The sequence below is a fragment of the Chaetodon trifascialis genome, chromosome 18 (assembly GCF_039877785.1).
Source record: "Chaetodon trifascialis isolate fChaTrf1 chromosome 18, fChaTrf1.hap1, whole genome shotgun sequence".
Lineage (NCBI taxonomy): Eukaryota > Metazoa > Chordata > Actinopteri > Chaetodontiformes > Chaetodontidae > Chaetodon > Chaetodon trifascialis.
In genome coordinates, this window is record NC_092073.1 from 19,895,370 (window position 1) to 19,916,371 (window position 21,002).

General features: G+C 44.1%; 3 protein-coding genes across 3 annotated transcripts; 2 read left to right on the forward strand and 1 right to left on the reverse strand.

Annotated features, from left to right (window-relative positions):
- Positions 1–2,860: 2,860 nt before the first annotated feature.
- LOC139346992 (threonine synthase-like 1) lies at positions 2,861–6,752 on the reverse strand. Its single transcript, XM_070986407.1, has 2 exons — positions 5,355–6,752; positions 2,861–4,968 (listed from the first exon to the last, which is right to left on the reverse strand). The coding sequence occupies exons 1-2, from the start codon at positions 6,726–6,728 to the stop codon at positions 4,165–4,167; spliced, it is 2,178 nt and encodes a 725-aa protein (XP_070842508.1). The 5' UTR covers positions 6,729–6,752; the 3' UTR covers positions 2,861–4,164.
- A 975-nt stretch (positions 6,753–7,727) lies between these two features.
- On the forward strand, positions 7,728–10,043 carry enkur (enkurin, TRPC channel interacting protein). Its single transcript, XM_070985981.1, has 5 exons — positions 7,728–7,936; positions 8,187–8,332; positions 8,417–8,637; positions 8,890–9,036; positions 9,408–10,043. Exons 1-5 carry the CDS (start codon positions 7,857–7,859, stop codon positions 9,579–9,581), a joined length of 768 nt encoding a protein of 255 aa, XP_070842082.1. The 5' UTR covers positions 7,728–7,856; the 3' UTR covers positions 9,582–10,043.
- Positions 10,044–10,232: 189 nt separating this feature from the next.
- On the forward strand, positions 10,233–19,561 carry prtfdc1a (phosphoribosyl transferase domain containing 1a). The gene is made up of 10 exons (XM_070985983.1): positions 10,233–10,302; positions 10,537–10,646; positions 11,288–11,394; positions 11,477–11,660; positions 13,808–13,873; positions 16,133–16,150; positions 16,635–16,717; positions 17,018–17,064; positions 17,345–17,421; positions 19,122–19,561. Exons 2-10 carry the CDS (start codon positions 10,614–10,616, stop codon positions 19,167–19,169), a joined length of 663 nt encoding a protein of 220 aa, XP_070842084.1. The 5' UTR covers positions 10,233–10,302; positions 10,537–10,613; the 3' UTR covers positions 19,170–19,561.
- The last annotated feature ends 1,441 nt before the right edge of the window (positions 19,562–21,002 follow it).

Consider the following 21,002-nt stretch of genomic DNA (forward strand, 5'->3'; position numbering starts at 1 on the left):
GTAATACAGTTAAACAAAGGGCTACATTATTATTATTATATCACAGCTTACACCACCAGTCACAGGTGTTACATCATTTGTTGTGGGTCTGTGATGATCACACATTAAGTACAAATGTACTGAACAGTGAGTAAATCCACTTTGGATTAAATGAGAGTTATTTTGTGCTTTACGCGGTGAAACTTTCAGCAGCTTCACCCCGTATACGATTATTAAAAAAACAGTGAAAAATAATGTGTTTTTCTTGTTGTTTGTTCCCTGATTCCCAGCGCACCGCAGTCCCTGTCATCACAGATCCCTCTGCAGGCCTCAGGAGGGTTTAGACCAACACGTGAGCTGGACCAGGACATGATCCCTCCACGGCTTCCCACTTGAATACTTAATATCGTGTTTGTCAAAGCAGGCTGGCCAAAGCTGAGGCGCTGCTGCCAAGACTTTAACTCAGGTCTGTGCAGTGGTGGGCGAGTGTTTTACCTCCGCTTCAGAACCAGCGTTTAGCGCCAGCATTTCACGCCAATATTTTTAAATGTGACCGTTTGTTGTGCCAAGACGGACGGGAATGATCTGTTCCCCCCGTGGGTTTTATTCTTGGCAGGAGGAAAACCTCTGAAAAAACATTATTTAAACCATCAGGGGACAGTCCAATTGTACTGAAACCAATGCTAGAGACTCTCTTCATGGATGCACTTCATCACTTGCTCAATGGAGACATTTTGACTTATTGTGCAATCAAAAAATACAAATTGAGTAAAACTTTTTTCAGACTATTTAACATAAATGCAATAAGACAGGGACTTCAAACACAAACAGAGGTTAATGTGACTGAATTATATCAATTTCTTTTTTATTAAAACATGACATCAACCCTGTATATCACTAAAGATTTAGACGTTGTAGTAGTGGTCTGCGATCTGCAACCACAACAGCTGAGACCCATTCAGGAGCACAGAGGTTATATGTTGTGTTTTGGGGGAATTTGTTTTTTTTTTAGCAACCTGAGGCTGCTCTACAGTTAAAAATACAAACTGTACATACGAACATTTTATTAATATGTTCACATATGTTAAATAAATGAAGGCTGTGGGAGCAAATAACAGGCAAAAATGATGTTAAGGCAAACAAATATGAGCGTTCCTTGTTTTCCCACATTTGTAGATCAAAGTGATTCCTGTGCCAGATGCTGCTTATCACAAAATCTCAGGACCACATTGTTGATTTCAACAGAAAGAAAAGAAACTATAGAGTCAGGGATCTCGGGAGCGGGGCCTCAAATCAAGCCAGCTCACCGGATCTCCTTTGCAACGTCCTCTGATGCGTTAATTTCCTCCTCTCGCTATCTATTTCCCCCACAGTGAAAGAGCACTTTCCATTATGCCACAGGTTCACATTAAGGAGATGGGAGCAGGCTGGTACCTGCAATTATCCTTGCTCACCGAGCCGTGGGCCACTCGGTGCCGAGCAACAGCTGGCTCTCTCCTTCCTTCGCCACGCACACACACATGCACCTGCACGCCTCCCCTCCTCCCCCCGTACCCACCCATTCCTCACATTCACCTGCCAAGCAGCTTGATTAATAAGGCCAACGCTCAGAGCGAAGCAAACCACGGAGGGGAGGAAGGGAGGAAGAGCGAGCAGGCAGCCGGCACAAAGAGGCCTACAGTGTGCGACCGTGCGCTCTGTAATGTATTCATGCACAGTAAGGAAGTGATCTGTCATCCTGTGAGCACGGAAACACTAAAGTAGAGTCAGCGGACAATATTGCACAGATTCAAAAAAAAATAAGAAACAGCCCAAGTCGTGATTCATCTTGACGTCCCTCCCTCAGCACCTGTTTCTCTTTCTGTTTGTCCAATGAGACTCGAGCAGCGGGCTTTGATTCTGTCAGCAGCGATGGATCAGTCCAAACCACAGAGGCCCTCGTCCTCTGCTCTGACTGTCCAACATGCTGTTTGTTTCCTGCAGATGTTAATGCAGAAACTGTTGACTTCATTTTCTGCAAGTAATAAAAAAAACATGCACTTGTGCATGCTTGGTCTGGCTCTTCTTTCTGTGGTTTGGACGAGGCCTCTTCGTTCCAGTTAAAGGAAATCTTAATGCTAGCAAATTAAAGGCAGCATGAGTTTGTATAAGATGATATGTTAAAAAATAACCTGTTAGACATGGTTTTATAGGGCTAATATCGCCCGCTCGCTTCACGACCAGGTTGCACTTTAGAGGTAATTCAGAGTATTTCTCTCAAACACACAATGAAGATTTAGCTGTTTGTCACCCGTTACCTCCAAATCAGGTAAAGACAGGTTTTTAAGAAGACCACTAACAGAGGTCCAGAGTTTGGCTTGGACTAAATACTGACGTTAACATCTGAAGAAAACACTTTCCCTGTCAGACGCAGAGAGGCGGCGATGCACATCAGAGGGCACGCCGCTCAGCGCTTTGGCTAATCTGACCTGACTTTCCATCTATTTTAACAACTGCAGTCATAAGCAGTTCTGGAGATCTATGAAACACGTCTTCGTCCCTCCTCTTCCCACAGCTGCTGAGGCAGCGCCTGGATTTAAATGGGTGTGCTGATGGCCTCGGAGACGGGAGTCATTTCTGGACTCTCCTGTAATGGATGGCGTGACGTCTGAGGGGCGGAAAATGACCCTCAGGGGCCACCGAGCCCCTGCCTGTATTACATGATGTTTCCTCTGACAGATGTCTGGTGATGAAGAGCGATGTGGTTTTGTTTGGGTGTGCTGGAAGATGAGAAATTTGTTATTTCCCATTTCTAAAATACGTACAGAGGACATGACCTTCAGTTCTAGTTACAATCCAGTTTATAAGATGGATCTCAAATAAGAGGGAAAAATAAGACTTTGCTTGGAAATAAAACATCTTTTAATAATTTTGTACAGTACAACGAAGATGAAGCAGTGTCAGAAAGGTCATTTTGTGTTGTATCTGAAATGAAAAATAAAATAAAAATCACATCTTAGAATGAATAATCTTAAATAAAATATCTGAAATTAGTCTCACATGTACTTTTTGATTGCAGCTAAATTAAATAAATACTCATTCAACCCTCTCATTACCATAAGTATAAAAACTCAGCAGGTCTGTCATGTTTCTACAGTAGCCCAGAAGGGACAAACCAAACTCAAGCTTCACGACCGCCGTAGCCTTAATTACAGTCAGAACTACTAAATTTAATAAAAAAAACAACATTAAAAGTACATCAATATTTTTTTCTATTCAAAAGTCAAGTGTTTGTCCTTTTTAGCACAGACTTCAACAAGAAATATTATATTTGAAAAACAGAAAAAAATAAAATGAAAACCATAATTACAAAGACACACAAGAGGAAACATGAGCATGAAGAAACTCATCAGGAGAGCAAACAGCGCATTTCCCAAAATGTCAAACTCTTCATTAATACGCTCATTAAAACAGTGTTTTTAAAGATGACATGGAGCTGAGTGTCGGCAGCTCGTGAAACAGAGGAGAGGAAAACTGTGGTTCAAATAAAACCCTCTCGATCGTCAGTGAGGCGGTTAACGAGTTGGTGGACGCTGACAGGAGCAGCTTCAGCTTCACCTGGCAGTCAGCGGACGGTGAAGCTCGTGGAGATCAGTTCATTAAGCGGTGTATTAAAGCCACGCTTTGAGACGTGCCGCGCGGCTCTGATAGCCTCCAGTTAGCTCGAAAAAGCTGTAAATATCAAATGCATCTTGTCACAGTAAAATTCATGAGCATACAATTAACCTCAAGAGGACGATTTTCTCCCGGACTACAGATATTGATTCTGCACACAGTCGTTTATTTGACCTTCTGCCTGTGATTAGCTCCTCATATGATGTTACTGAAAGGCTGCAGCAGTGTTTCCACTCAGCAGTGGACGAGAGCGAGACGTCCCCATGTGGTGGGCCGAGCTCTGATGTAAAGACACGCTGCATAATCAATAAGCTTTAAATCAAATCAGAAAACAGTTTAGAGCTCTATTACAGAGTGAATGTGTTCTTCTCACACCTCTGAGTTATGCCTTTAAAATCAATTTTTAATCATTTTTCTCACATTTTTGAATCTTGCAATCTGACCTCGTTTTGTTCTGTTTGCTAAATGTGCCTAAAAAGCAACGACTGCATTGGAAGAGTGACGAGTGCACGAAGCAGAGCTCAAATAATCCTACGTAACTTTCAAGAAGCAGTCCTGTATCATGCTCTCCACCTCCTCCACCAGCACGTCGTACTCTGCCTGACAAACACTGTGTCCCCTCCTGCCACCTTCCTCCAGGCGTGTCATCATGTCTCTGTGCGTCTCTGGCCTGGACGCAGTGGACGCGAGCGTCTTCAGCTGCTCTACAGGATCCTCTGGAACATTTTGGATTCGTAAGGCTTTGAACACAGCGGGAGCAAATTTCCCATAGTGAGCCGTGGAACAAAGCACCACGGGGCACGAACCGTCCTGCAGCCTATCAGCCACGACTTTAGCCACGGCGGTGTGTGTGTCCATGACGTAGCCCGTCCGTGCGTGGACGCTCTGGACGGCGGCCAAGCAGTCGTCCTCGGAGCACCAGCCGGCGAGCGCTTCCTGCTGCACCCTGCCGAGGAGAGGCTCGGGAACCCGGAAGTGCTGCCGTGCGTCCAAGCTTGTGAACAGCTCCTTGACCAGACGGCCGTCTCCGTGTGAGACGTAGTAGATAAACCTCTCAAGGTTGGAGGACTTCAGGATATCTATAGCCGGGGAGTGGGAGGGCACAAGAGGCCTTCCCCGGAGGTCATACTCGCCGGTGGTGATAAAGTCGGTGACCACGTGGTTGTGGTTGGACGCACAGATGACTCTTCTTATCGGGACGCCCATTTGCTTGGCGTACACGGCGGACATGGCATTGCCAAAGTTACCGGTGGGGATGCAAACATCAACGGGCTCCCCGAAGTTGATAACACCATCTCTGCAGAGATCCAGATAGGCTGAGGAATGGTACACCACCTGCAAGAGGAGGGAAGTCAGCATCTTCAAGTGTAACTGTGCAAACAGTGTTTCTCCAAATGAGAGAAGAGCAGCTGGGATTAACCTCTGCATGTCTAATAAAGCTGAACGGGACATTTACAGAGATCCTGCGTCTCGCTCAACGTGCACCTTTAATTCCCTTCTTGCTGTTGCTTTTCTTAGTTTTATATCACTGCAAACTGAAAATCTTTTGCTCTGTTGGTCTGAGTAAACATGCATTTTGAAGACATCACTTCTACTTCTTGGCAGTTACATGCATGATACATTATGTGCATATGGATACGAATGATGGCTGAATTCCATTCAGTCTCACTGTTAATGTTATCAGCTGATGTTTGAGTGAAAGCCGTCAGTGATCAACCCACCTGTGGCAACAGCCGTGCCCAGTTGATGGAGTTGGCGGTGCTGAGGACCGTGCCGTACTCTACAGCGAGGTGCCCGGTCAGCCCAGACTCTCCAAACATCCTCTTTATGGCCCTCTGACAGAAGTCGAAGTCTGACAGGACGCTGGCGGCCCTGGCGTTGCCCTCCCTGAAGCTTGTCATCTGAAGCTTCTGGATCTCGCTCACGCCTTCCTCTGGGAAAAACACCAGCACTCCGGTCCTGTGTCTGTCGGTGCCGCTGAGCCTGCTGAAGCCGCTCAGCACCGCACTCCCGGTGTCTCCCGAGGTGGCGACCAGAATGAGGTAGTTGCACATCGGCGGCAGGCAGTGGGCGAAGAGCTGGGGCATCAGCTGCAAGGCAAGGTCTTTAAAAGACGCGGTGGGGCCGTGAAAAAGCTCCTGAACGTACTGATTGTGGATGAGATGTTTTACAGGCGCTACTGCCTCGCTGGAGAAGGTTGAGCCGTATGCTTTGAATATCATCGTCCTGAGATCCAGAGCAGAGATGTCCAATGGGTGTATGCACTTTTCAAGCAAAACTAACGCCCGCTCTGGGTATGACATGTCAACTAGTCTCAGCCATTCAGGAGCATCTATGTTTGGGAAGCCATTTTTGGGAACATACAGGCCTCCATCTGTGGCCAGGCCTTCAACTACCACATCACTGAAGTGTGTTTTCTGATTGGACGGCTCCACGCTGTCACTCCTGGTCGACACGTAGGTTTCTGCAGCGTGGTTCAGATATCTGTCCACAGCCTTCAGCACCTTCTCCGCTATGTCCTCCTGAGTGTCCCCTCGTCCACACAGCACCCGCACATCAAGCCATTTCTCATAAAACTGTCTCCTGTAACGCAGAATGTCCCTCATGGACGCCCCTGCCTCCTGGCCCACAATCCTGTTGACATGCATCCTGGCGAGTCTCTGCATGATGTCTTCGCTGTCCACGTCCAGGTAGACGACCAGCCCGGACTCTTTGACGTGCTGCATTGCTGCAGCGTGAAGAGGGTTGGAGCCTGTCAGGGACACAACACACCCAGAGGTGGAGAAGTTACACAACGCCTGGCCTTCTTCCTCCAGGAAACGCTCTCCGCCGACTGCCGCCAGCTTTGCAGCCACAGGCATCCTCCATGTCGTCTCCAAGACGTCATCATCAATGTCAACGGCAGGCAGTCCCAGTCTGTGGGCCACTATCCTCCCCACTGTGGTCTTCCCTGCGCCGGGAGGACCCATGAGCAGGATGTTCCTGTCCCCCACCAGTGAGGCTTTGGTGGAAAGCCATGATTTTGAAGTTGAAAAGTGTCTCAGGCAGCATGTGGCAGCTCTTAGTGCGAGCTGACTTGCATTCAGTAATCCCATTGAGGAGTCCAATGGCAGCAGCCCGTTTCCCTGCAACAGCAAACCAGCGTTAAAGAAGACATTTAAAACGCAGTTAAACTATTGATCATTTATCTGGTGTGCAGACTGGCTCATTCCTGTTCTGATACAGAGCTGCAAGTGGCTGCAATAACTCTGCACGTGTTCTGCAACAAGGACAGTAGTGACCTGTAATATACCGTGACTGTTAAATGCGCGAGACACTCACGTGAAATGAGGAAGCGTTACCCCCGTACTTCAAAAATGATAATGATTTTCAGTAGAGTCTGTGACAACTCTATGATTTGAGGGGGCAAAAGTGCAATTCTGTACCACTTACTTGACGGGCGGATCACTCTGAAGTCGACTAAAGAGCTACGGTCAGCCGGGAGGGACCAAATTGATGAATCGCCCATGATAAATCGAAAGGTTTGCAAGCTTTCCCTTGCTAAAACGATGTCATTAATCAATTCTTTGTTTCTATGCATATTACATACAACTATTTGATTTTACAAAATTTACGTATATAACAGCGAATAAAAATAATAACTCCGCACTTTTTGTATCGCGGAAACGACTGACCGGTATGCTGCATTCACAGCTCCACGGATCTTTGTACTTCTGTGTTCCCAATTCTAAAACGGGACTTGCATTAGTACGAAAATATCAGTTTTAAGCAACTTCTGGTGATTCGGTAAATATAAACAGATTCAGGACAAATTACAAAATATACGGTAACATGTCTGTTTTTAGAGACAGGTAGTAATTTGTGGAAAACAAGCAGCACACAGCTAAGTGTGTGCCGCAGCAGAACGAAAACCAGAAAATATTTTAGTTGGATAAACAAAACGAGATTTTATAGAAACACTTGGTGCTCTAAAGCAGGACACAGCCCGTGAACTTTACACGTTGCTGCTCGGATACCTCAAACTGGGCGCTTTACGACTGTCAAGAAATGCAACGTTTACTCCCTCTGTTGCCTAGTAACTGGCCAGGAGCTGTGTTGTCAAACAAATCGCGCACTGACCGAAGAATTCCAAGTTAACGTTAGCCCGGTCACGCTAACTAGCTAGCTAGGTGAACTCCATTGCCGTGTATTTTTAATCCTTCGCCCGCTCAAATACCTTAAAAATGTCTAAAGCTGTTCATCCACCAGAAAGCGTCTACAATCTTATTCCAAAGGAAGAGGTTCATTGTCAAAAACCACCAAGGTAGCGACTTTAAGAACGCTGAAGGCCAAACATTTTGCTTTAACCGTTCATAGGTTCGAGTAAGCTAGCGTTAGCTTACCTGGCTAAGTTAGCTAGTTCTTAAGCAGAGAGTAGTAGTTAGAGAGAGTGAATTGTTTACAAATGTATTTTATTTTGGCATGTAAATAAAGGAAAGTGATTAGAATTTTAATTGCAGTCATTCTTGTTTCATTCATGGCTGACGATTTTCTCTAATGTGCTGCATGTGAAGGTATATATCCAAGTATAGGCCAACAGTGATTCTTGAGAAGAAGGCAGCCAAGGATGCGATGAGGACCATGGGACCAGCAAAAGTAGAGGTGCCGTCCCCAGACAAATATCTCAAGAAGCATTCAAAAGAGCCCAAATTACCCAAAAGTGAGTTCTCCTGTTGATTTTATGACCAATGTATGGGTGTCTTTAAGCTGCATTATTTACCTTCATGTTTACATGTTCTTTCAGATACACAGGGTTTGAAAGAGGTTCGTACCTGCACTGTGAGGAAACCTGCTGTTCCTGCGAGGACTGACAACCCGCCTATGGGTTTCCACACCAAGAGAGACTTCATAAAGACAGTCACAGCAGTGCCAGTGAAGCCCCGGCCTACCTTTGTGGACACCAGCAAGGGACACAAGCAGCTCCTTGAGAAATCAGGACTTCTCCCCAAGTATATCAGGAAAACGGTATCGTTTTCTGTACTATGATGCACAAGAAAAAAATGACATTGTTTGCTTTAGTCAGCTACAACAATCTAGAAAAATATATATTAATATAACATAGTGTTGAATGCCAGGAAAAGATGTCAAGTAGCACATTCAAATCTGAAATAGATTCACCTCTTTATAGATGAAATGATCCATTTTTGGGGCCAGATGTAATAGTTTATTATGTCCACTGTGAACATATTTTCTAAAGTTTCCAGTTACTTTTTGCAGCATTATGGAGAAGTACCTGAGTACCTGCGGCAGCGCAATGAAGAAGAGCAGAGAGCTCAGCAGGAGTATGATAACTTTGTGAAAGAACAGAGGGAGCAGAGAGCCATGAAACACCTGTCTGACGAGGAGCAACAAAGCGCCCTGGAGGTACTCAAACACATGGCTTCACAATGCCAATTCTTTCCCCAAGAACAGCAGGGGGTCATACAGACACTGGGAACAACTTGAGGAGCCCAGGAAATTTAATTCGATGATTTCATGTCTTTGAAGTTTTTAGGAAAGTACTTTTCTTCAGTCCTAATAAATCAGGATAAAACGGCCTTAGCATGTCGGCCGTGGCTCATTTTTACTTATTTAAAAAGAGGTTTGGAGGGTATGCACAGCTAAATCAGAGCGTTAAATTACCTCTGAAAGTGTGTACTGTTTGCTTTATAAAGGCCTTGAATGCTGCCAGTTGCATCATCAAGCTGGCTTTACTGTGACAGTGATGATGTTTCCTTATGTGGTCCGCTGTCCAGAGCCTGAAGAAGAAGTGGGATGAGCTGCACCATGAGTACCAGGGCCTGTCCCTCGTCACAGACACCCTGTCAAAGAAGTCCCGCAAGGAGCGTCTGGAGGCGGCGATGAAGCAGCTGGAGAACGACATCAACCTCTTTGAGAGGTTGAAGACCATCTACATAGCCAATAACTAGGACAAATAAAAACCTCTTCACCAGCAGAGACAGTCGCCTTACTTCAAATATCACACGGACTGCAGGAAAATGTAAATTCCAACCAGATTTAATAACAGTCTGGCCAGTAGTTGAGATTTTTCACCGTGGACTGTTGCTTCTCTTTGGTCTGTCACTGGCAGGGCAAAAAATCCTTTCAAAGAGCGCTTTCTAAAACATGATGTCATTTTAAAGAGAAATTTGCAATTTAAGGCTTTTTTGATCAGAGCCTTGATATTTTAGAAATGTACAATTTTAGCTCAAGATGATGACAAACGTATTTCTTTTTCTATTCCTTCCTTCCTTCCTTTCTTTTCACCTTCCTGCCTCACACACAGTATTTCTTGGAGAACTCCTTTGCAAACAGTTGGCTGTGTTTGCTCTAAGAGAATCCTTTAAGATCAATTTCTGTCTGACTCAATAAAAAATACGGCGCAGAAACTGAACCAAGTGTTTGTTAACTCTTTTTTTTTTTTTTGCGTCCTCCTTCAGCAGCTTGTGATGCGGCTACGAGCCAGCGTAGCGTCACATGAAGCTGATTATCCCTGTAATTCTCCGCGACTAAAACAACGCCGTCCTTTTACGCAAATGACTCAAGCGTGATCCCGCAGCACATGAGGCCGGCCAGGACGTCTGCATGTCTTTCGCTTCCTTGTGTTTCTCATTGTTTTTGAATGATTCCTGCGAAGAAGGCAACAACACTGTAAGTAACGCTTTTGGGTCAGAAATGCTGTGCAGCGCTTTGCTGTAGTTCACAGAATGTAACGTTCAGGTTTAAATGAATAAACTGTGATTCTCAGCGGCAGGAGATGCCTGAACAGAATGTGGTTTCTCTTGTTGTCCTAGTTTTTCTCTGTGCTGTACCTTTTCAGAGGAAGATTGAAAGCCTCTCATGACTTGCTGCAGCACAGTGAACTACTTCTGTGTGTTTCCTCAGAGGTCGCTGATACCTGTGTCCTGTCCTCAATCTTTGCCCCAGCGAGGACTGTTTGCACCCTGTCAACGCCGCTGGAAATGGACAACGCAGGGGTGAAAAGAGGAATTGTGGTACGTTCATAACAAAGGTCATTCAGGCAAAATGTCTCATGGTGAATTCACAAACGTAGTTCACATTTCTTGAATCCAACATGAACAGAGAACGCTTTCTTTTTTGTGCTTTGCTCAGCTGTGAGAACATGTTTGTGTTCTTATCTCATGTCACTATTTGATTAACCTGTTTTCATGTATTCTGAAGCTGAATGCTCTTTAATCCAATTGAAGTCAATAATGTCATTAGTTTAAAAGTTAAAGATGCTCAGGGCTAACTGTCTGAATAGTTCATATTCAACCTTTAACATTTCATGAGCCGCTGCTGCTGTTTCAGTAACACTGTTGTCGTATTATACTTGTGGTAATTAGTTTTTCTGCAGTTAAACTTGAATAACAAGCTGTTAAATTCTGTTGTCAGCTGCTTTGAGGTTTAGGTTTTAAGATTCCCACGTTGTAAAACGCCTCCTCATGACTTGCTACATCAAAATTTCAATTTATAATGTAGGGAAATATCAGTAGCAGTCATGATTACGTTTCTCTTAGACTTTGGAAGTCCACCGTCCTTTATAGTTTGTATTGTTCACATGTGGCTGCTCCTTCTCAAATATTGCAGATGGAGCAGTTTGCTTCTCTTCCTAACAGTAAGCCGTCTGTCCTAGATCAAAGATGACTGGCCAGGATACAGCCTGGACCTGTTCACTTACCCTGAGCACTACCATGACGACATAGAGAGTGTTTACATACCCCACGGGGTGATCATGAACAGGTAAAGACACACACCTGCAAACTGATTTATTTTTAATCATTTCCTGCTCATGTGTATCGTCCTGATGTGATTCCTCCTGCAGGATCGAGCGTCTGGCCCGCTACATCACAGACGACTTCGCCGACAACAATATAATGGTGCTGTGCGTCTTGAAGGGGGGCTACAAGTTCTGCGCAGACCTGGTGGAGTTCATCAAGGTCCTCGGCCGCAACTCCAACAAGTACCTGGAGACCCGGGTGGAGTTCATCCGTCTGAAGAGCTACCAGGTAGACGGACCTCCAGCATGTATTTTAGTGGCACCCTGATGTCCAAGAGTTTGAGGGAGCAGTCACGACCTGCTGTGTCCTCATCTGCTGTTGATTCCTCAACAAAGGCAAAAAGTGTAATTAGTGTTTTCCATTATTTTTCTTGTACTTCAGTCTTTTCTTTTCGTGCCTCTTTCTACTTTTTTACTGCATCTCGGAGGGAAATATTGTACTTTTTACTTCACTGCAGTTGTTTAGTGTAGTTACTTTACAAATTGAGATTTTTTGCATAGAAAACATATGACGAGCTCATAAAATGTGATGCTTCGTTAGAACATCTGAAACAAGCAGTTGACAGAAAATTAATTGGCAACTATTTTGATGAATGATTCAGTCATTTTTCATGCTGCTTCTCTTTTTAGATTATTTGAATAATTAAACATTTTGTACTAAGGTGTCGCTTAGTAAAAAAGTCAATTGATTAATGGAGAAAATAATCGGATGAACCCATAATGAAAATAATCATTATTTACAGTCCTATAGTTTAAAAATGAGCTCCACCTGAAACAAATACAACAGTAAAATCATCATTACATGAATGCTTGAGTCATCATAATCTAATGAAATCATATATAAAAGTGTAAAAGGTCACACTTTTCTGCTTTGAATACATTTAATATTTTAAGTACATTCTCCTGATTATACTCACACACTTTTACTTGAGTAAGGTTTTCAGTGCAGGACTTTTCTTTGTAACAGAGCATTTTACAGTGTGTCATTAGTACTTTTACTTCAGTAAGGGATCTGAAAACTTCCTCCACCGCCTCCTCTCGTCTGTCAAGGTTGCGCCTGACTTTGACTTTGCCACCAGATGTCACTGTTGTTCCTGTTTGGTGAGGAACGAGCAGCTCAGGCAGGGCACCTCAAGGACGATTGATTGTGGAGCTGCAGAGCTCAGGTCATGAAAACACCACACTGCTAATTAGAGCCGCTGCTGCAGCCAAAAGAAACAACATATGACACGGTCTAACACCTGGAATGTATAAACCAAGGATTTATCTCTGGGAGTGATGCGTTAATTTTTACATTCACTTTGCATTTATCACCACAGCCACTTGTTATTCTTTAGTGTGCTTTGGCACACGTCCTGATGTATGAGATGTACATTTCTCTGCGAGGGGTTACATTCCTGCTCAGCCTTTACAGAACAGGGGAGGATTCACTGTTTCTGCTTTAAGAATTGGCTTTCACACAGATTTACGCAAGGTCATACTGTAATGTCAGAAGATTTTTACGAACAAAATGACCAAAATATACCCGCAGGGAGCCGACAGGCCTACGTGAGACTGATTCAAACGACAGTGAATTCAATTCATTTCAATACAACTTTATTTGTCCCCGTGAGGACAATTGTCTGGAGCCAGATGAGCAGATACAAACACAGTACATAAACAGAGGAAGAGGCAATCACAGCAAACTATATCTGGAACTGCTTTTAGAAACATTAATAAAGAAATGAAAATATCTTGTAATTTCTAAGAATATCTCTATTTCTATCTGAAAAGATATAAAAACTAATGCGGCTGTACTTGTTGATGGGAAGCATCATGGCGGCGAGCAGCAGTTACTACATCAGAGGACAGTGTGTGAGCGATGACGCTGTTAGTCAATCTCAGGTCATGATGGAGTCATGTGACCTGCCCCCAGGGCCGGGCTTTTGTCCATGTCACTGCGCCTCTTATCTGAGTGATGCATCTGTACCCGACCGAGTCTAACTTCAAAGCTGTCGGCCTTCAAAGCTCTGCCCTGTGCTTCCTACAGGGACAGAGAGAGCCCGTCTTTGTTTAGGTTAAGGATAATATTTTACATTCATGGTTGTTGAAAAATAAGTCTCCCTTTGTGCGTTAGTCTTGCATCAATGCTGCAGACGCTTCTGTCTCAAGTACTGCAGAGCAGCGGAGCCAAATTATTGAGAAACTCCAGAGAAAACATGCAGCACAGACTGCTTATTGTAATATCTGATGGCTGGAAAGAATAAATCCTGATTTCATACAAACAACTTCTGTTGAGCAAAAGTGCAGGAAATCAGTAACGATGTGGGGAAAAAAGCACAAAATTGAAGAAAATAATTGCTAACATGAATCATCTGTCCATTTCTTTGCCCCCAGAATGACCAATCAACAGAGGAGCTGCACATCATAGGGAGCCGGGATCTGTCCTTCCTGCGTGGAAAGGTGTGTTTTAATACGTTTGCCTCTTAGTTTGGGACATCACGCGGTCATTGGGGTTGCATTCGGTCTGCATTTTATTTTGTGAAGAGAAACTACCTTGGCCTCAAGAGGGCGCTGTCAGTTAAGCTCTTTCACAGGTGAACAATAGCGATGTCACTCATGCAGCTGACTGTTCTGAGAATACACTGAGATTTTTAGCTAACGTGACAAAACGCAATTACATTTTTTTGTTCTTAATTAATAGGCGACAGTGTTTTGTATGTTTCATTGCTCCAAACTCTCCCTTGGACCAGAACTCACTCCTGCACTTCAGCTTTTAAAGCTCTCTCCTCGCAGCCGTCCCCATTTCAGCAAAACAAATGTTCCCTCAGGGCAGATTTACCAACCGCTCACACCTGCCGAGCTCCGGCATGAGCGACCGAGGAGTCTGTAGAGCAGGATCGCGAGGAATGATCCATTATCCTCTGAGACAGACGTTGGACAGAGACTTCACTTACTCAACCGAACGGGCGCACGAATATGGCGAGGCATGTTTCCTGCAACATGACTGATGTTGAATTCCCGAAACTGAGATGCCAGAATGTGCTGGAGCTCATATTCGTCTTCACTGTGGATGAGGAGGAAACAGGCCACCACCTTGCACAGAAAGCATGAATCACTCCACTTTATTCTCCTCTAACAATCCTCCACCTCGCTGGAAATATGAAGCCTCCCACAAAGTCTCGCATGTTATGAAAAAGTAAATTGTTAATCATCAGCCTCATACTGAAATGTTGAGTCACAGCTCCAGGTAGACCGTGAGTGCGTCGCAGATGCCGCTCCTTTATGCCGACCTAATGACAGCGTAGTAAATGTAGAAGAGGGAGACGGCATGAGCAGGTTCTCTGCTTTCCATGAGTCGTTTTCTTCATCACCCCATCTCACTGTGAATCCACAGCACTCACACGTCTTAATCCCAAGTGTTGTTATGATAATCTGAGTCATTCAGTTTATATTTAGCTCAGCTGTAAGTGTGAAATGGTGCATTCATGTCTGAGGGAGGAAGTGTCGCAGCATGGAAGAAACACCTTTTTCTGCTCAGAGGAAGAGGAGATTTACTGCTGCTGTATCCTGTTATTTTCACAAAAATATAAAAGATGAACTTTTCATCTTATTTGCTAAACTTCCAGTTCGCCCTGAAATGTTTGTATTCCATGATAAACCTTTTTTAGCTATGAAGGGATTGACATTGAACTTTGTCCAGGCAGTCATGGCCCCCAGAGGATGAATCACGGTGACTTTGCTCATCCCCTTGTGTTTCGTCTAGCGCCACCATGAGGCTGACTTTGGATTTGATTGATATGTCACAACAACGATTCACTGGATTCATGTTCCTCTCAGGATGACTCGTAATAACTTTTGTGATCCAGTTACTTTCCCTTTAGCGCCATCAGCAGGTCAAAATTTGTCACTGTAGCTGCTGCACATCAGCATGCTAACATTTTGAGCATGTTAGCATGCTGATGCTAGCATTATTACAGCCTCACAGGCTATTGATAACTAGTAAAGTAGCATCTTAAGATTCATGTGACGCAGGGATAAAGTAAATAAAAGATCTGCGCCGCTGCAGCTCTCTGTACCTTTAGAGCATTTTGGTCACACCCAACACAGATCGACAGATTAAACTACAGGAAACACCTAAAACTCATGATCCAGGGATCCTAGGTGAGCTCTAAACTCCACTGATGCCACACACAGTCAGATAATCCTGCTGCACACTTGGCTGTACAGTTGCTTTTAGATTTCAGCATGCAGCAAGACAGGTTCGTTATGTTTGAGTTTTGGCTTTCTGCACATGTCCCCATCGACTTTCTCTCAGTGTTGTGTAACAGTGTTCAGGTGTAGACTGAGAAAGCGTTGGCCCGCTGCCCGCATTCTCTCCGATCACTCTCCCCGAACCATAGATACTCTCCTCTGGGCTCACAAAGAGCCCCATACACCCAGCCAAGGGAACAAGGAGTCATTTGAAACCCTGCAGCAGGGAAAGTGTGCAGCACCCGGACACTTAGAAGTGACTTTTTGCCCACTGGAGACACAGATGTTTGTTACTGTGTTCCTGTGAAGGAGCTGATGATGCTGCCAACACTGTTGCCATAAAAACCGTCTGCAAGAAATGTTTCAGCGGAAGAATCAAGCCTTTATTTTCACCTTGTTTCAACAGCGCTAACATCCAAAGGTGATGTTTTGCTAACGTTCGTCTCTTTTTTCTTACATGTTACAAAGAGCGTGCTCGTTGTTGAGGTGAGTCTCAGGTTTTTTTTAAACTGAATTTATCCCATGAAGCACGTCCTTCAAGTTTCCACACTGTTTGATGCCTTTGACGACTTTTGTTTGCACTTCTTTTAGTTAGTCTTGTTGATTGAGAGGCCATTGTGCTTCTAAGAGCTGTGTCTCTTTTGTTTTTGGTCCACAAAAGAACACAAACAGTCTTCCTCTCTTTGAGATCGTGTTTCAGTTGTAACTCCAGCCTGAAGCACATGAGCACAACATCACAACTGTTGTTTTGGAAATTTCCTCCTGCACATGAACATGTAGCAGTATTGTAGAAGTCTTTGTTATAATGTATAAAATATGTAGTGCATGTACTTTATTCATTTGCTAATATAGTTAAAACATTTTAGAAGAGGTTTCTCACCCTGCGTTCTGCATATTTATCTGTCGTGCTGCACTCTGATGTCCCTCCCTCTTCATCTCTCCCTCTTCCTTTGCTCTTCCCTTCCCTAAGGCCATAGTCGACACAGGAAAGACCATGAAGGCCCTTCTGAAGCATGTGGAGACCTTTGAACCCAAGATGGTCAAGGTCGCAGGGTGAGCCGGCTTTTCGGCCGTCTGTGTTTTCCCCCGCCAGGGGAAATGCCAAGCGTGTGACGAGCACAAGAGGAAGATATCACTTGTCCACCGTCACTATCTCGTGTCTGTGGGCTCCAAGATCACAGGAACGAGATCTTTGCTTTCATGTTGAAAGTTTGTCTCCTTTTTTGCTGCATGTTCTTTCAACTATAAATTCCACAGGGATTTTATCTCTAAAACAGTCATAGTGCTTTTTAAACACTAGAGATCAGTGCTGTAAGCGTTTTGTTAATCAGCTCTATATTTCATGTGTTTCAGTCTGTTGGTGAAGAGGGTCCCGAACATGGCTGAAAGTCTGACAGACTGTAAGTGCCGCTGGTTTTAACGCCGTTTATTCCTCTTACATTATTACACTTAATAATCGCTCAGCATCTGACGGCAGATTTCACCTCTAGTGTGTCTTTGTGGTGATTTTGAGAAGCCTTGTTTCGTTAAAGGGGTTTGTGTGATCCACAGCTCCACACACCACGTCCTCTTTGACCAAATCAAGGCTCTCTGTTTATGTCCTTCTTCCACAGATGAGTTTCAAAATGTGCACACATCACCTTCTCTCTTTAACATTCGTGTCTGCGTTTGCTCTGATAGACGTCGGATTTGAAATTCCCAACCGCTTCGTTGTTGGCTACGCTTTGGACTACAATGAATACTTCCGTGACCTGAATGTAAGTCGTGAGTCTGCAGACGCTGCAGCATGCAGCACATGACCTTTTGAAGAGCTAAGAGAAAGAGATGAAAGAGGCGGACGGGGAGGGGGGGGGGGGCGCAAATCAAAGAGGTGCACTCCTCTCACTGAAACCTAAACTCACCCGACAGGTATCCTCCCCGCCAGAGGAGACTTTACATGCAGGCAAAGCAGCTCAGATCACGTCTGTGTGCTGTGTGTGTGAAGCATCTACCCATCTGACAGCTGACAGAAACAGTGTCACTTATTCTGTCAGCTCCATTAATGCTGGGATCAGATTTACCCCAATAACTGTCCAACGGCTCCCCATATCTGCATCACGTAGCTCTGATGGGAAGACTAGCCTGTCAGGATTTTTAGGATATGGATGCCACCACTTTGGTAGAGACACATTTTAATACTTTGATTTCTGACAAAATTGACACACTCATGAGCCTCAGCTGTACTTTGTGTAAGCACACTACTAACACATCAAGCTAAGATGCTGGGAAACATTACGTTTTGCATTTTAGCATTGTCATTCTGAGCATTGTTCCATGCTGATGTCAGCGTTTAGCTCAAAGCACCACTGTGCCAAAATACAGCCTCACAAAGCTGCTAGCTTCTAAAGATATCTAGTCTCATGAAAACGAGTGTGTTTATCTGGATACAAAGAAATTCTGACTTCAATTAAGCAGTTTTTTACTTGTCAGTGTGGATGAAACAGCTGTAGATTCCAGTTTTAAGCATTAAGTTACTCAAAACCAGTTAAAAGTTGAAATAATATCTAAAATATCCAACTGCAGACCATGACTGCCAGGGGTCAGTGTGTAGTCGGACATGTCTGTCAGCCAAGTCATCACAGAGATCAAGCTGACCTCGTCTGACACAGTGACCACCTAATGTGGTCCCTGTCTGTGCTGTGGACAGACTCACTTTGGCATTTCTACATTTTGCAACTATGCAAAGAAACAAAACTCTTCTGCATCTGAAAAGCGTGTCTGACGGCTTCACCGGTCTTTAAAACCCAGCTTACCCCACTGCAAGCTTTGACTCAGCGCAGCGTACCCTCTGTTTTCTTTGACGCCCCCCTGACATCTTATTTCAAGCCAGATTGCTCAGCCTCAATTTAGCAAGTGCAGATTTATGTGAACTTTGTCACTTTTATATCTGCGAAGACGTGGCCGCAAATTTACCTCTGACTCATGTGAAACGCTAAGCCCTGACCGACTCCCATTGCTTTGTGTGTGAGTGTGTGTGCTGCATGCACTGTATGGACTGTAATGCTGTGTGTGTGTGTGTCTCTTGCATGTTTGAGGGGGGTTGGTATTCATTATGAAAGTTTGAAAGTGGGTGACCTGTGGAATGTAGAGGCCAGGATCTCATTATCAGACAGAGTTAAAGCTTCCCTTCTTATCTGTCCTTATCATTCAGGAGAAATATGAGTTGAACCCCCAGGACGCCCAAAGTTAGATTAATGAATGTGTCATATCTTTCTAGATTACCTTCCCTGCTTTCAAACGATTGTAAGCTTCATCTTTTCATACTGTATATGGCATACTGAGGCGTCAGAGCTGGAAGTTCCCATTGGGCAGGGTGGTCTTAAGCAAACATTGTCAGATGCAAAGTACTGAAGGGCGATTTAACGTTACAGCTACACAAGCTGATTTTTCTTTCTCCCTCTTCTTCTTCTTCTTTCAGCATATCTGCGTCATCAGCAAGACTGGAAAGATGAAGTATAAAGTCTGAGAAGAATTAAAGTAATGCTCATTTTTGGCAGCACAGTTGTTGACCTTCAGTCATTAGTTAAGGTTCAGTTTTGTTTCTGCGCTTGTCTAAATGCTAAATCGTTTCGGAATAAACACATTTATATTTGTATGTAAAATTAATTTTGTGGCTTAAAATGAAAGAACATTCTTCCTCTGGAAGCAATCTTTACTTTTCAAGAAAGTCTCCATAAAATAGCAATAAATGAAACGAACATGATGTAATTGTTGCCTCATCCTCCCTCTTTGCACTCTGTTGTGATGCGCAGGAGAACAAACAAAACGGATAAATGAAAGAAAGACATGCTGGCCATTAGGAGAGGACGTTGGTGACAGATGGAGACAGCTTATGGACGCTGGCATGCCCTTGCCCGGATGACGCCCACTCTGACTCATGGAAAACACACAGTGGGTGCAGCAGGCAGCGTCTCTGTTTGTTCCCGACTTTAATCAGACCGGGCTGGAAATCAGAAGCAAATGCACTGAGTCTTTGGCAAAACTTGACATGAAAATTAAACCTGGAGTGTCTGTTTATTATGTAAAACCACTTTTTACATTGAAAATGCATTCTCAAGAGACGTTCATGAGGTGTTTAGTCATTAACTAGATTAACATTACATTAACTTTTGGTTAAATGGTATTTTATATGTTCAAATTTTCACTGCCTGACACAACACAAGTTGCTCCAGCCAGTGTGAAATGAAAGGAAACAAAACTTCTTGGATGCCAAAATTTATTTAAAACCCATTCTTCTTCATTACAATTCCTAAAAGGAAAATCTCTTGATTCCACTTATTCACACATAAACAAACACACGGGCTGTTGTGTTTTTACAGGGTTTATGGTGCTGCAATCACACTCCGAGCTACACACATATGTGCAACTCACACACGCGCGCACACGTGCAAGTATTTTGTATGTTCTGTTGCCATTGTTGGGGTGACTAAGAGAGTCAATTGTGCATGTCGACAAACAGACGAGAGCACGCTTCACTTGCAGGGGGGGAGTGTTATCATGCGGCTACGCGCTCTTGATTCTTAATCACCTGAAACTCCAAACAGCCGTCACATCACATGACAGGAATGCATGCGCACATATAGGCATTAATCAGAGTGTAAAGATTTCAGATGTTCTGTCGCTGCGATTGGATAGAACATCCCACATGAAAGACGTTGCAGCAAATAGAGTCGAAGTGTTCGTCTCTTAGCCCCGAGACCCTTCACAGGTCCATGTGCAGACCGCCAAAGTCTGTAGTGACTAATGTCTGAAGTTAAAATAAATTGTTATCCTTATGCTCCAGTAACTTTTGTGTAATTCAAATATCAAATTATACTAACTGTATGTTTTCCTCACTTTTTCACAAGGACGTTTGTAAACCAAAGGTAATGATCCAGCTCCAGCTACAAGGCCTCTCCAAGTTAAATGACCTGATTAATGGGTGGCTATTTGGATGATATGAGTGACTGCAAACAAAAGAGAGTTCTGGGAGGTTTTTGGAGCGCTCAGTTTCCATGTCGTGCTTTCAAAGCGCTCTCAGGTTTCACGTCTGTGGTGGTAAACAACACCTTCACTAATACATTTAGAGAAACCCGCAATTCAGTCAGGCTTTATTGCTTGTCCATGAGCGCTAAGGTGCAGAGGAGAGAGATAAGCAAGAGGGAAGAAACTCGACAAATTACACAGCTTTTTGGTCAGATGCTATCTGTGCAGCCTCTGCCACAAAGACCCCCATTGTACCTCCAGCTGCTACCCTGTGTGTGCTTATCATAAAACATCAGCACTTGGAGGTGGTGGTTAACTTACCCCAGCGCTAATG